The 14834-nt window shown below is 46.9% G+C and overlaps 1 protein-coding gene across 2 annotated transcripts in view; it reads right to left on the bottom strand.

Moving 5' to 3' along the window:
* The window catches only part of LOC129826662 (nitric oxide synthase, brain-like), a 95871-nt gene that overhangs the window by 40136 nt on the left and 40901 nt on the right, over nt 1–14834 (bottom strand). For both annotated transcript variants that reach the window (XM_055887631.1, XM_055887632.1), the window contains exon 8: nt 6366–6507. In XM_055887631.1, the coding sequence (XP_055743606.1) occupies nt 6366–6507 (142 nt within the window). The remainder of the gene's footprint in view (nt 1–6365; nt 6508–14834) is intronic.

The raw sequence follows: 14834 nt of genomic DNA, 5'->3' as shown, positions 1-14834 counted from the left end.
GTTTGTTATGCTGTTTGTTATGCTGTTTGTTGTGCTGTTTGTTGTTATGTTTGTTATGCTGTTTGTTGTGCTGTTTGCTGTGCTGTTTGTTATGCTGTTTGCTGTTCTGTTTGTTGTGCTGTTTGTTGTGCTGTTTGTTGTTATGTTTGTTATGCTGTTTGTTGTGCTGTTTGCTGTGCTGTTTGTTGTGCTGTTTGCTGTGCTGTTTGTTGTTACTGTTTTGTTGTTATGTTTGTTGTGCTGTTTGTTGTTATGTTTGTTATGCTGTTTGTTGTGCTGTTTGTTGTTATGTTTGTTGTGCTGTTTGTTGCCATTTGTTGTGCTGTTTGTTGTACTGTTTGTTGTTATATTTGTTGTGCTGTTTGTTGTGCTGTTTGTTGCCATTTGTTGTGCTGTTTGTCGCTACTTGGCTATCTGCCAAACCATTTGTTTTTTTCTTTTAATACATTGACCAACGACTTTGTTTGTTTTTTCCTCGCTTTACTTATTTCAATCAACTTTTTGAAGTTGCTTTTTCTGGACATGCTTTTTCTGGACATGCTTTTTCTGGATATGGTTCTACTGGACCTTGACCAGCCAAAAAAGCTAAGCAGTAACATTAACACTATGCCATCTAATTGCAGTTGCTGTTCTCATAATATACAGGAGACCTATCACCTTCTGGTGAGGATAGCCGTGCTGCGAGCCCAGCTTCAGATGCAATCGTTAGGCAAGGACAATTTAAGTTTAGGAAAGGAGGAAACCGCGTCTGTGCCACCAATAAGTACAGATAGTAGTATAAATCACCCCGCAGCCGGACAATTTTCTCAAGGCTTCTGGATAGAAATGTTGTTGCCATGCTCAACCGGTGTCGCTCATTCAGCCGACAGAAACGTTCAACCGGTTCTCCTCATTAAACAACGAGTCTGAGTCAGAGGCCGAGCCTTCTCGGGTCTCTCCTTCACCCATTACGGGGTCTGAGCCATCATTAGCTCTGACAAATTGAAAACCCTAGTCATTTACGACTCCATTACCCCAATATTAAACCTAAAAAGAATCACCCAGTGATCATACATTGTTTACCAGGGGGCAGGGCTACTGACGTAAAGGCTAATCTGAAGATGCTGCTTGCTAAAGCTAAAACTGGTGAGTGTAGAGAGTATAGGGATATTGTTATCCACGTCGGCACCAACGATGTTAGGATGAAACAGTCAGAGGTCACCAAGCACAACATAGCTTCAGCGTGTAAATCAGCTAGAAAGATGTGTCAGTATCGAGTAATTGTCTCTGGGCCCCTCCCAGTTAGGGGGAGTGATGAGCTCTACAGCAGAGTCTCACAACTCAATCGCTGGTTGAAAACTGTTTTCTGCCACTCCCAAAATATAGAATATGTAGATAATTGGCCCTCTTTCTGGGACTCACCCACAAACAGGACCAAGCCTGGCCTGCTGAGGAGTGATGGACTCCATCCTAGCTGGAGGGGTGCTCTCATCTTATCTACGAACATAGACAGGGCTCTAACTCCTCTAGCTCCACAATGAAATAGGGTGGAGGCCAGGCAGCAGGCTGTTAGCCAGCCTGCCAGCTTAGTGGAGCCTGCCACTAGCACAGTCAGTGTAGTCAGCTCAGCTATCCCCATTGAGACCGTGTCTGTGCCTCGATCTAGGTTGGGCAAAACTAAACATGGCGGTGTTCGCCTTAGCAATCTCACTAGAATAAAGACCTCCTCCATTCCTGTCATTATTGAAAGAGATATCTCACATCTCAAAATAGGGCTTCTAATGTTAGATCCCTCACTTCCAAGGCAGTCATAGTCAATGAACTAATCACTGATCATAATCTTGCTGTGATTGGCCTGACTGAACCATGGTTTAAGCCTGATGGATTTACTGTGTTAAATGAGGCCTCTTATCCTGGTTACACTAGTGACCATAATCCCGCAAAGGCGGAGGTGTTGCTAACATTTATGACAGCAAATTTCAATTTACAAACACGACTGTTTTTCGTATTTTGAGCTTCTAGTCATGAAATATATGCAGCCTACTGAATCACATTTTATAGCTACTGTTTACAGGCCTCCTGGGCCGTATACAGCGTTCCTCACTGAGTTTCACTGGATTCCTAAAGGTCCTTGTAGTCAAGGCAGATAATATTGACAGTTTTGGTGACTTTAATATTCACATGGAAAAGTCCACAGTCCCACTCCAAAAGGCTTTAGTAGCCATCATCTACTCATTGGGTTTTGTCCAACATGTCTCCGGACCTACTCTGCCACAGTCATAACCCTGGATCTAGTTTTGTCCCATGGAATAAATATTGTGGATGTAAATATTTTTCCTCATAATCCTGGACTATCGGAACACCATCTTATTACATTTGCAATCGCAACAAATAATCTGCTCAGACCCCAACCAAGGATCATCAAAAGCCGTGCTATAAAATCTCTGACAACCCAAAGATTCCTAGATGCCCTTCCAGACTCCCCCCACCTACCTAAGGACGTTGGAGGACAAAAATTGGTTAACCACCTAACTGAGTGTCTAGATTTAACCTTGTGTAACACACTAGATGCAGTCACACACCTAAAACCAAAAAACATTTGTCACTAGAAATTTGCTCCCTGGTATACAGAAAATACCCGAGCTCTGAAGCAAGCTTCCAGAAAATTGGAATGGAAATGGCTCTCCACCAAACTGGAAGTCTTCCGACTAGCTTGGAAAGACAGTACCATGCAGTATCGAAGAGCCCTCACTGCTGCTCGATCATCCTATTTTTCCAACCTAATTGAGGAGAATAAGAACAATCCCAAATGTATTTTTGATACTGTCGCAATGCTAACTAAAAAGCAGCATTCAACAAGAGAGGATAGCGTTCACTTTAGCAGTGATAAAGTCATGAGTGTCTTCGATGAAAAGATCATGATCATTAGAAAGCAAATGACGGACTCCTCTTTGTATCTGCAAATTCCTCCACAGCTCAGTTGTCCTGAGTCTGCCAGGACCTAGGATCAATGGAGACACTCAAGTGTTTTAATCCTGTATCTCTTGACACATTCATGAAAATAGTCAGGGCCTCTAAATCTTCAAGCTGCATACTGGACCCTATTCCAACTAAACTACTGAAAGAGCTCCTTCCTGAGCTTGGTCCTCCTGTGTTGACCATAACACATTTTATTTATTTATTTAACCTTTATTTAACCAGGTAGGCAAGTTGAGAACAAGTTCTCATTTACAATTGCGACCTGGCCAAGATAAAGCAAAGCAGTTCGACACATACAACAACACAGAGTGACACATGGAGTAAAAAAAACATAGTCAATAATACAGTAGAAAAATAAGTCTATATAAAATGTGAGCAAATGAGGTGAGATAAGGGAGGTGAAGGCAAAAAAAGGCCATGGTGGCAAAGTAAATACAATATAGCAAGTAAAACACTGGAATGGTTGATTTGCAGTGGAAGAATGTGTCTTCCACTGCAAATCAATCGGTTGAAGAGCATGCATTTAATTTTAATTGTATTTAAGAGCAATTGGAGGCCACGGAAGTAGAGTTGTATGGCATTGAAGCTCGCCTGGAGGGTTGTTAACACAGTGTCCAAAGAAGGGCCAGAAGTATACAGAATGGTGTTGTCTGCGTAGAGGTGGATCAGAGACTCAGCAGCAGCAAGAGCGACATCATTGATGTATACAGAGAAGAGAGTCGGTCCAAGAATTGAACCCTGTGGCACCCCGATAGAGACTGCCAGAGGCCTGGACAACAGACCCTCCGATTTGACACACTGAACTCTATCAGAGAAGTAGTTGGTGAACTAGGCGAGGCAATCATTTGAGAAACCAAGGCTGTCGAGTCTGCCGATGAGGATGTGGTGATTGACAGAGTCGAAAGCCTTGGCCAGGTCAATGAATACGGCTGCACAGTATTGTTTCTTATCGATGGCGGTTAAGATAAATGGCTCCCTATCCACCAGATGGCACTAATATAAATGGCAGTAATAAAGCTTCTCTTGAAAAAACCAAACCTTGACCTGTAAAATGTAAAAAAGCTATTGGCCTATATCGAATCTCCCATTCCTCTCAAAATGTTTAGAAAAAGCTGTTGCGCAGGAAATCATTGCCTTCCTGAAGACAAACAATGTATACGAAATGCTTCAGTCTGGTTTTAGACCCCATCATAGCACTGAGACTGCACTTGTGAAGGTGGTAAATTACCTCATAATGGTGTCAGACCAAGGCTCTGCATCTGTCCCTGTTCTCCTAGACCTTAGTGCTGCTTTTGACACCATCGATTACCACATTATTTTGGAGAGATTAGAAACCCTAATTGGTCCACATGGACAAGTTCTTGCCTGGGTTAGATCTTATCTGTCGTAAAGATATCAATTTGTCTCTCTGGATGGTTTGTCCTCTGACAAATCAATTTTAAGTTTCGTCGTTCCTCAAGGTTCTGTTTTAGGACCACTATAGTTTTCACTATATATCCTACCTCTTGGTGATGTAATTTGGAAACGCAATGTCAACTTTCACTGCTATGCGGATGACACACAGCTGTACATTTTGATGAAACATGGTGAAGCCACAAAATTGACTAGCCTGGAAGCCTGTGTTTCAGACATAAGGAAGTGGATGACGGCAAATGTTTACTTTTAAACTCGGACAAAACAAAGAGGTCCCAAGAAACAAAGAGATCTGTTGTTGGATCTGACAATTAATCTTGATGGTTGAACAGTCGTCTCAAATAAAACTGTGAAGGATCTCGCCGTTACTCTGGACCCTGATCTCTCTTTTAACCAACATATCAAGAATAATTCAAGGACAGCTTTTTCCATCTTCATAACATTGCAAAAATCAGAAACTTTTCGTCCAAATTGATGCAGAAAAACAAATCAATGCTTTTGTCACTTCTAGATTAGACTACTGCAATGCTCTACTCTCTGACTACACAGATAAAGCACTAAATAAACTTCAGTTAGAGCTAAACACAGCTGCTAGAATCCTGACTAGAACCAAATAATTGTATCATATTACTCCAGTGCTAGCCTCTCTACATTGGCTTCCTGTTAAGGCTATGGCTGATTTCTGCTAACCTACAGGTTTTACTGATAACCTACAAAGCATTACATGGGCTTGCTCCTACCTATCTCTCCGAATTGGTCCTGCCGTACATACCTGCACGTACACTACGGTCACAAGATGCAGACCTCCAGCTGGAGGCAGGGATTTCACTTACAGAGCTCCATTTTTATGGAATGGTCTGCCTATCCATGTGAGAGACGTAGACTCGGTCTCGACTTAAAGTCATTACTGAAGACTCATCTCTTCAGTAGGTCCTATGTTTGAGTGTAGGTTGGCCCAGGGGTGTGTAGTCAGCCCCTTATTACGGGGGCTGAGTCATTGGCTTACTGGTGGTCTTCCATGCCGTCCCTAGGAGGGGTGCGTCACTTGAGTGGGTTGAATCACATACGTGCTCTTCCTGTCCAGTTTTGCGCCCCCTCGGGCTTGTGCGGTGGAGGAGATCTTCATAGGCTATATTCAGCCTTGTCTCAGGGTCGTAAGCTGGTGGTCTGTTGATATCCCTCTAGTGTTGTGGGGGCTGTGCTTTGGCAAAGTGGGTAGGGTTATATCCTGCCTGGTTGGCCCTGTCCAGGGGTATCATCGACCCAGCCGTCTCCGTCTCCAGTATCTATACTTCAATAGTCTATGTGCTGGGGGGCTAGGGTCAGTCTGTTATATCTGATGTAATTCTCCTGTCTAACCTGATGACCCTGACCTGTTCACCAGACATGCTACCTTGTCCCGGACCTGCTGTTTTTGACTCTCTCTCTCTCTCCTCCCCTTTCTCACAACCGCACCTGCTGTCTCGATCTCTGAATGCTCGGCTATGAAAAGCCAACTGACATTTACTCCTGAGGTACTGATCTGTTGCACCCTCTACAACCACTGATTATTATTTAACTCTGCTGGTCATCTATGAACGTTTGAACATCTTGAAGGACAATCTGGGCTTAAATGGTCATGTACTCTTATAATCTCTACCCGGCACAGCCAGAAGAGGACTGGCCACCCCTCAGAGCCTGGTTCCTCTCTAGGTTTCTTCCTAGGTTCCTGACTTTCTAGGGAGTCTTTCCTGGCCACTGTGCTTCTACATTTGCATTGCTTACTGTTTGGGTTTTAGGCTGGGTTTCTGTGTAGCACTTTGTGACATCTGCTGATCTAAAAACAGCTTTATAAATACATTTGATTGATTGATTCATACTGTAAGTGGTTCAGTGGGTTGAAGCTGACAAGACAAAGTCTGTGGTTTTATATCCCATGAGGGATACATATTCCATGCTCTTACGATCTATAATTCACTTTGAATAACCGTGACCACAATGTCATTTAACTGTACCTCAGTGAATTCCACGTTGGCTGGGTCTCCCAGAATCTGACCGTCAGGTTGCTTGTAACCGGCATAGCGAATCAGCTGTGTGTTCCACACCCGGAAGTCATGCTTGCCATCTGTCCTCTGAGGAAATATGGTAATGGCAGATCTGGAAAAAAATTGAAAAGTAGATTTAATTTCTTCCCTTGCCCAAGGAGCCTGAACATAGAATTACATAAAGCAGAGGTGTGGACTCGAGTCACATGACTCGAGTCAGACTCGAGCCACAAATATGATGACATGCAACTCGACGTTGACTTTAACGCCAATGACTCGTGACTTAACTTGGACTTGAGCCTTTTGACTTGACCTGACTTGATACCCTCCTCAAGCCCAAATATTACAAATGATGCTATTAAAAAAAGTGTGCAGCGCATCAACTCTTCATTTAACGGATTACAGTTTGAATCGGACAGCAGCCAATCAAATTGTGCCAGCTGAGAAAAGGTTGTGCGTGGCAGTGCAGAGGAACGTCTGCGGGTGAATTCAGATGGAGCCCTTGGAAAGATGATACCCTAAATGACTATTTTTGTATATAAAGACGAAGCTGTATCAACAAAAAACGGATTGCAACTTACAAAACATGCGGGAAGAAAATTACAGATTGATGCGCAACAATTTCCAACTTTGTTCGAAATTTGAAGCTGCACAAAGAACGGTAAGTCGTGGCTAATATAGCCGACAGCTATATATTTTATTACTTTACTAGTGTATCATGTAGGCTAGGATAACGTTAACTCAATGAGCCTCCACACAGCCAGTCAGTGCGGGAACGTGATCATTGAACCCAAGATTGAGCTACAACTGGCTAGGGATTTGGTAGCCTAAATCCTGCCTGACGTTCCTAAAACAAGGTTGGGCGATTGTGTACAAGCCTACATCGCCTGACTGTGCCCCATAGCGATCCTCGATAGTCGATAACTATTTGGGGGGGGGTTTCTCATGGCTACCCATGTATTTCCATGGAAATACACTGCTCAAAAAAATAAAGGGAACACTTAAATAACACAATGTAACTCCAAGTCAATCACACTTCTGTGAAATCAAACTGTCCACTTAGGAAGCAACACTGATTGACAATAAATTTCACATGCTGTTGTGCAAATGGAATAGACAAAAGGTGGAAATTATAGGCAATTAGCAAGACACCCCCCAAAACAGGAGTGATTCTGCAGGTGGTGACCACAGACCACTTCTCAGTTCCTATGCTTCCTGGCTGATGTTTTGGTCACTTTTGAATGCTGGCGGTGCTCTCACTCTAGTGGTAGCATGAGACGGAGTCTACAACCCACACAAGTGGCTCAGGTAGTGCAGTTCATCCAGGATGGCACATCAATGCGAACTGTGGCAAAAAGGTTTGCTGTGTCTGTCAGCGTAGTGTCCAGAGCATGCAGGCGCTACCAGGAGACAGGCCAGTACATCAGGAGACGTGGAGGAGGCCGTAGGAGGGTAACAACCCAGCAGCAGGACCGCTACCTCCGCCTTTGTGCAAGGAGGTGCACTGCCAGCGCCCTGCAAAATGACCTCCAGCAGGCCACAAATGTGCATGTGTCTGCTCAAACGGTCAGAAACAGACTCCATGAGGGTGGTATGAGGGCCCGACGTCCACAGTTGGGGGTTGTGCTTACAGCCCAACACCGTGCAGGACGTTTGGCATTTGCCAGAGAACACCAAATTTGGCAAATTCGCCACTGGCGCCCTGTGCTCTTCACAGATGAAAGCAGGTTCACACTGAGCACATGAGCACATGTGACAGATGTGACAGAGTCTGGAGACGCCGTGGAGAACGTTCTGCTGCCTGCAACATCCTCCAGCATGACCGGTTTGGCGATGGGTCAGTCATAGTGTGGGGTGGCATTTCTTTGTGGGTCCGCACAGCCCTCCATGTGCTCGCCAGAGGTAACCTGACTGCCATTAGGTACCGAGATGAGATCCTCAGACCCCTTGTGAGACCATATGCTGACACATGCACATTTGTGGCCTGCTGGAGGTCATTTTGCAGGGCCCTGGCAGTGCACCTCCTTGCACTAAGGCGGAGGTACCGGTCCTGCTGCTGGGTTGTTGCCCTCCTACGGCCTCCTCCACGTCTCCTGATGTACTGGCCTGTCTCCTGGTAGCGCCTCCATGCTCTGGACACTACGCTGACAGACACAGCAAACCTTTTTGCCACAGTTCGCATTGATGTGCCACTCTGGATGAACTGCACTACCTGAGCCACTTGTGTGGGTTGTAGACTCCGTCTCATGCTACCACTAGAGTGAGAGCACCGCCAGCATTCAAAAGTGACCAAAACATCAGCCAGGAAGCATAGGAACTGAGAAGTGGTCTGTGGTCACCACCTGCAGAATCACTCCTGTTTTAGGGGGTGTCTTGCTAATTGCCTATAATTTCCACCTTTTGTCTATTCCATTTGCACAACAGCATGTGAAATGTATTGTCAATCAGTGTTGCTTCCTAAGTGGACAGTTTGATTTCACAGAAGTGTGATTGACTTGGAGTTACATTGTGTTGTTTAAGTGTTCCCTTTATTTTTTTGAGCAGTGTATAACGTTTATTTGGAAAGTAATAAATATATTTTTAAAAGCATTCATGATTTGTGTAAATGTAATATACTAACTATTACTCCTGTTAAAAATATGAAATGGTATTACATTTGGTGTAGAGCACATTATGACTTGTTTAGTACTCAAAACTCAAAGTTTAGGACTTGAGACTTGACTTGATACTTGACGGTCTTGACTTGAGACTTGACTCAGACTAGCCTGTCTTGACTTGGGACTTGACTTGCAACTTGACTTGAGACTTGAGTGCTAAGACTTGAGACTTACTTATGACTTAAAACAATGACTCGGTCCCACCTCTGACATATAGTATCCCTATTCATTGAATAGGATCTCTGTGGGTCTAAAAGTAAATATTTGTCACTTGAAATGTATCCTTTTAACGTGGCATTAACATAAGCAGTCTGTCACGTTCCTGACCTTATTTCCTTGGTTTAGTCTTTGTTTAGTTGGTCAGGACGTGAGCTGGGTGGGTGTAGTCTATGTTTTGTGTTTCTATGTTGGGTTTGTTGTTTGGCCTAATATGGTTCTCAATCAGAGGCAGGTGTTTTGCATTGTCTCTGATTGGGAACCATATTAAGGTAGCCTGTTTGCACTGTTGGTTTATGGGTGATTGTTTCCCATCTTTGTGTTCTGCACCAGATAGGTCTGTTTTCGGTTTTCACATTTATTGTTTTGTTGCTTGTAGTGTTCACGTTATTATCTTTATTAAATCATGTTGAACACTAGCCACGCTGCGTTTTGGTCCTCTCCTTCATCCCAGGAAGAAAACTGTTACAGAATCCCCCACCACAAAAGGACCAAGCAGCGTGGTAACGGGCAGCAACAGCAACAGCAGCAGCAGCGGCCGAAATCTCAGGACTCCTGGACATGGGAGGAGACTCCGTTTTAAACGGAGAAGGACCCTGGGTACAGGCTGGGGAATATCGTCGCCCCAAAGCTGAGCTGGAGGGAGCGAAAGCTGAGCGGCGGCGATATAAGGAGGCAGCGCGACAGGAGACGAGAGGCAGCCCCAGAATTTTTTTGGGGGGGGGGCACACGGGGTGTGTGGCTAAGCCAGGTAGCAGACCTGAGCTCACTCCTCGTGCTTATTATAAGCAGCGCGTTACTGGTCAGGCACCGTGTTATGCGGTTAAGTGCACGGTGTCGCCAGTGCGTGCCCATAGCCCAGTGCGCTATAGGGCAGCCCCCTGAAAGTGTCATGTGAGTGTGGGCATCCAGCCAGGGCGTGGTGTGCCTGCTCAGCATATCTGGTCTCCAGTACGCCGTTTCGGTCCAGGGTATCCTGCGCCGGCTCTGCGTGATGGTTCTCCGGGGAGCTGGGAGGCTGCAGTGCGTCCTATGCCTGCGCTCCGCTCGTGCCGGGCAAATGTGGGAGTGGAGTCTAAGGGAGAGGTGCATGTAGTAGGCACTAGATCTCCAGTGCTCACCCACAGCCCGGTTCAACCTGTGCCTGCACTCTGGAGGGTCCGAGCTAGAGTAGTATTCCAGCCTGGGGGAGTGGTGCCAAGGCTGCGCACCAAAGCTCCAGTGCTCCCCCACAGCCCGGTCCTTCAGGTGTCTCCTCCTAACACCAAACCTCCTGTAGGTCTCCCCAGCCTGGTGGGTCCTGTGGCAGCCCCATCCACCAGGCTGTCTCTCTGTCTCCTCCCTACAGGTGTGCCCGTCTGCCCAGCGCCGCCTGCGCTGCCCGTCTGCCCAGCGCCGCATGCGCTGTCCGTCTGCCCAGCGCCGCCTGCGCTGCCCGTCTGCCCAGCGCCGTCAGAGCCGCCCGTCTGTCCTGAGCCGTCAGAGCCGCCCGTCTGTCCTGAGCCGTCAGAGCCACCCGTCTGTCCTGAGCCGCTAGAGCCGCCCGTCTGTCCTGAGCCGCTAGAGCCGCCCGTCAGTCAGTCCGGAGCTGCCCCTTTGTCCAGAAGCGACCATCAGTACAGTGGGGTTATTTTGGTGGGTCGTCAGTAGGAGGAGGCCACAGAAGCGGGGATTAACTATGGTGGAGTGGGGGCCACGTCCAGCGCCAGAGCCGCCGCCGTGGAGAGACGCCCACCCAGACCCTCCCCGATAGGTTCAGGTTTTGCGGCCGGAGTCCGCACCTTGGGGGGGGGGGGGGGGTACTGTCACGTTCCTGACCTTATTTCCTTGGTTTAGTCTTTGTTTAGTTGGTCAGGACGTGAGCTGGGTGGGTGTAGTCTATGTTTTGTGTTTCTATGTTGGGTTTGTTGTTTGGCCTAATATGGTTCTCAATCAGAGGCAGGTGTTTTGCACTGTCTCTGATTGGGAACCATATTAAGGTAGCCTGTTTGCACTGTTGGTTTATGGGTGATTGTTTCCCGTCTTTGTGTTCTGCACCAGATAGGTCTGTTTTCGGTTTTCACATTTATTGTTTTGTTGCTTGTAGTGTTCACGTTATTATCGTTATTAAATCATGTTGAACACTAGCCACGCTGCGTTTTGGTCCTCTCCTTCATCCCAGGAAGAAAACCGTTACACAGTCATGATGTTTTCATCTGATTGTCAAACAATCACTTTAAAAGGTTCCAGTTGGCCTGGCAAGCTGCAAATGTTCGTCGACTAAAGCGTCCATACAGTGCACTGTGCACCCGTCAATTGAAGAATGTAAAGAGACATCGCCAACAAAACCCTAAGAAGTGTAATGAATGACATCCGGTGATTGTCCTTCATTGGGCCTACATCTCATTAGGCCTAACCGGAATTGTGTCCACTGTCCGCGCTCGTCTTGGTCTCCACCTCTCGTCTCTGCCTTCAGCAAAATTTCACTGTTATTGTCAAACCACTCTTCATATTTGGAGCGCATTCCACATGCTTTCAAGTCCATTTGCTCCGTTTTCATTAGGGTGACATGCGTATAAAGACTGAGAATCTATGGCGATGCAACAAATGAAAGTCTACTCACATAGCATCTAAAGGTTTAGCACAGTTTAACCCAGGGGGCTGTGGGATAAGGAAAGCTGGGAAGTATGGCAGGGCTAAAGCTAGGTTACTTTGAGTCCGTCCCCGCTGAACCACTGCACCCATCCTTTTGGGTAACGCTAAAGCCATGACAGGGCAAACGTGTTGATTCTGTCTGTAAATCTCTGACGCCCAGCGGAATAGTGAGAGGAGAGCAGCTGGTATGATCTGGGGCAGTGGGTTAGATACAGAGTCTGGGCACCAGTCTCTCTACTACGATCTGTTTACAGACCAGAAACGGGTGGTTATGTGTGGCTCAGTTGGTAAGAGTATGGTGCTGGTAATGATAAGTTCCATGGTCAATACAAGCCCCCAAAATGTTAAGGGAATAGACAATATTTTTGGAGGCTGAATCAGAAGCAGTCTGCAGATCAGCAAAGGATGTGATTTAGCCAACTCCATACTCATTTAATGTCATGCTATACAAAAACCTGACATAGGACATGGCTAAATCACAAACTGATCTGCTATCAGGCTTCTGCTACATGCTGACAGTGGCTGAATATTTTTTGATTTATGATATCAAGGACTATTAGCTGTCTTTGGGAATGTGAGGTGACTTTAACTCCGTGCAGGGATGAGTCAGACTGATACAATTTGCCATTCATTCATAAGGGAGTAAAGACGTGGTTTGATTAGTGAGAGTTGTATTGGATGATAAAGGACTGAGTCTAGCGGTGATAAAGGTCTAGCAGACTAGAAACAGACAGACAGACAGACAGACAGACAGACAGACAGACAGACAGACAGACAGGGAACAGAGAGAAAGAGTGGAATAGTGAGAGATCTAGAGGGAGAGATGGAGAGAGGGAGAGATGAAGAGAAGGAGAGAGAGGGAGAGAGGGAGAGATGGAGAGGGAGAGAGGGAAAGAGGGAGATATGAAGAGAAGGAGAGAGAGGGAGAGAGGGAGAGATGGAGAGGGATAGAGGGAAAGAGGGAGAGATGAAGAGAAGGAGAGAGAGGGAGAGATGGAGAGATGGAAATAGGGAGAGATGAAGAGAGGGAGAGATGGAAAGAGGGAGAGATGAAGAGAGGGAGAGATGGAAAGAGGGAGAGATGAAGAGAGGGAGAGATGAAGAGAAGGAGAGAGAGGGGGAGATGTAGAGAGGGAGAGATGGAGAGGGAGAGAGGGAGAGAGGGAAAGATGGAAAGAGGGAGAGATTAATAGAAGGAGAGAGAGGGAGAGATGAAGAGAGGGAAAGATGGAAAGATGGAGAGATGAAGAGAGGGAGAGATGAAGAGAGGGAGAGATGGAAAGAGGGAGAGATGGAGAGGGAGAGATGGAAAGAGGGAGAGATGAAGAGAAGGAGAGAGAGGGAAAGAGGGAGAGATGAAGAGAGGGAGAGAGAGAGAGAGAGAGAGAGAGAGAGAGAGAGAGAGAGAGAGAGAGAGAGAGAGAGAGAGAGAGACAGACAGACAGACAGACAGACAGACAGACAGGCAGACAGGGAACAGAGAGAAAGAGTGGAATAGTGAGAGATCTAGAGGGAGAGATGGAGAGAGGGAGAGATGAAGAGAAGGAGAGAGAGGGAGAGAGGGAGAGATGGAGAGGGAGAGAGGGAAAGAGGGAGATATGAAGAGAAGGAGAGAGAGGGAGAGAGGGAGAGATGGAGAGGGATAGAGGGAAAGAGGGAGAGATGAAGAGAAGGAGAGAGAGGGAGAGATGGAGAGATGGAAATAGGGAGAGATGAAGAGAGGGAGAGATGGAAAGAGGGAGAGATGAAGAGAGGGAGAGATGGAAAGAGGGAGAGATGAAGAGAGGGAGAGATGAAGAGAAGGAGAGAGAGGGGGAGATGTAGAGAGGGAGAGATGGAGAGGGAGAGAGGGAGAGAGGGAAAGATGGAAAGAGGGAGAGATTAATAGAAGGAGAGAGAGGGAGAGATGAAGAGAGGGAAAGATGGAAAGATGGAGAGATGAAGAGAGGGAGAGATGAAGAGAGGGAGAGATGGAAAGAGGGAGAGATGGAGAGGGAGAGATGGAAAGAGGGAGAGATGAAGAGAAGGAGAGAGAGGGAAAGAGGGAGAGATGAAGAGAGGGAGAGATGAAGAGAGGGAGAGATGGAGAGGGAGAGATGGAGAGGGAGAGGAAGAGATGGAGAGGGAGAGATGGAGAGGAAGAGATGTAGAGGGAGAGATGGAGAGGAAGAGGAAGAGATGGAGAGGGAGTGATGGAGAGGGAGAGATGGAGAGGAAGAGATGGAGAGGGAGATGAAGAGATGGAGAGGGAGAGATAGAGAGGAAGAGGTGGAGAGGAAGAGAGGGAGAGGTGAAGAGGAAGAGATGGAGAGGGAGAGGGAGAGGGAGAGAGGGAGAGGTGGAGAGTAAGAGATGGAGAGGGAGAGATGGAGAGGGAGAGGAAGAGAGGTGGAGAGGAATAAATGGAGAGGGAGAGATGGAGAGGGAGAGGAAGAGATGGAGAGTGAAGAAGGGAGAGGAAGAGATGGAGATGGAGAGGTGGAGAGGAAGAGGTGGAGAGGAAGAGAGGGAGAGGTGAAGAGGAAGAGATGGAGAGGGAGAGATGGAGAGGAAGAGGTGGAGAGGGAGAGGAAGAGAGGGAGAGATGGAGAGGGAGAGATGGAGAGGAAGAGAGGGAGAGATGGAGAGGAAGAGAGGGAGAGATGGAGAGGGAGAGATGGAGAGGAAGAGAGGGAGAGATGGAGAGGAAGAGAGGGAGAGATGGAGAGGAAGAGGTTGAGAGGAAGAGAGGGAGAGGTGGAGAGGAAGAGATGGAGAGGGAGAGAGGGAGAGGTGGAGAGGAAGAGGTGGAGAGGAAGAGATGGAGAGGGAGAGATGGAGAGGAAGAGAGGGAGAGGTGGAGAGGGAGAGATGGAGAGGGAGAGGAGGAGATGGAGAGGGAGAGGTGGAGAGGGAGAGAGGGAGAGGTGAAGAGGAAGAGATGGAGAGGAAG

The sequence above is a fragment of the Salvelinus fontinalis genome, chromosome 28 (genome assembly GCF_029448725.1).
Source record: "Salvelinus fontinalis isolate EN_2023a chromosome 28, ASM2944872v1, whole genome shotgun sequence".
Lineage (NCBI taxonomy): Eukaryota > Metazoa > Chordata > Actinopteri > Salmoniformes > Salmonidae > Salvelinus > Salvelinus fontinalis.
The sequence above is the reverse complement of the archived record's forward strand: the minus strand, read 5'-3'. Positions and strand labels throughout refer to the sequence as shown.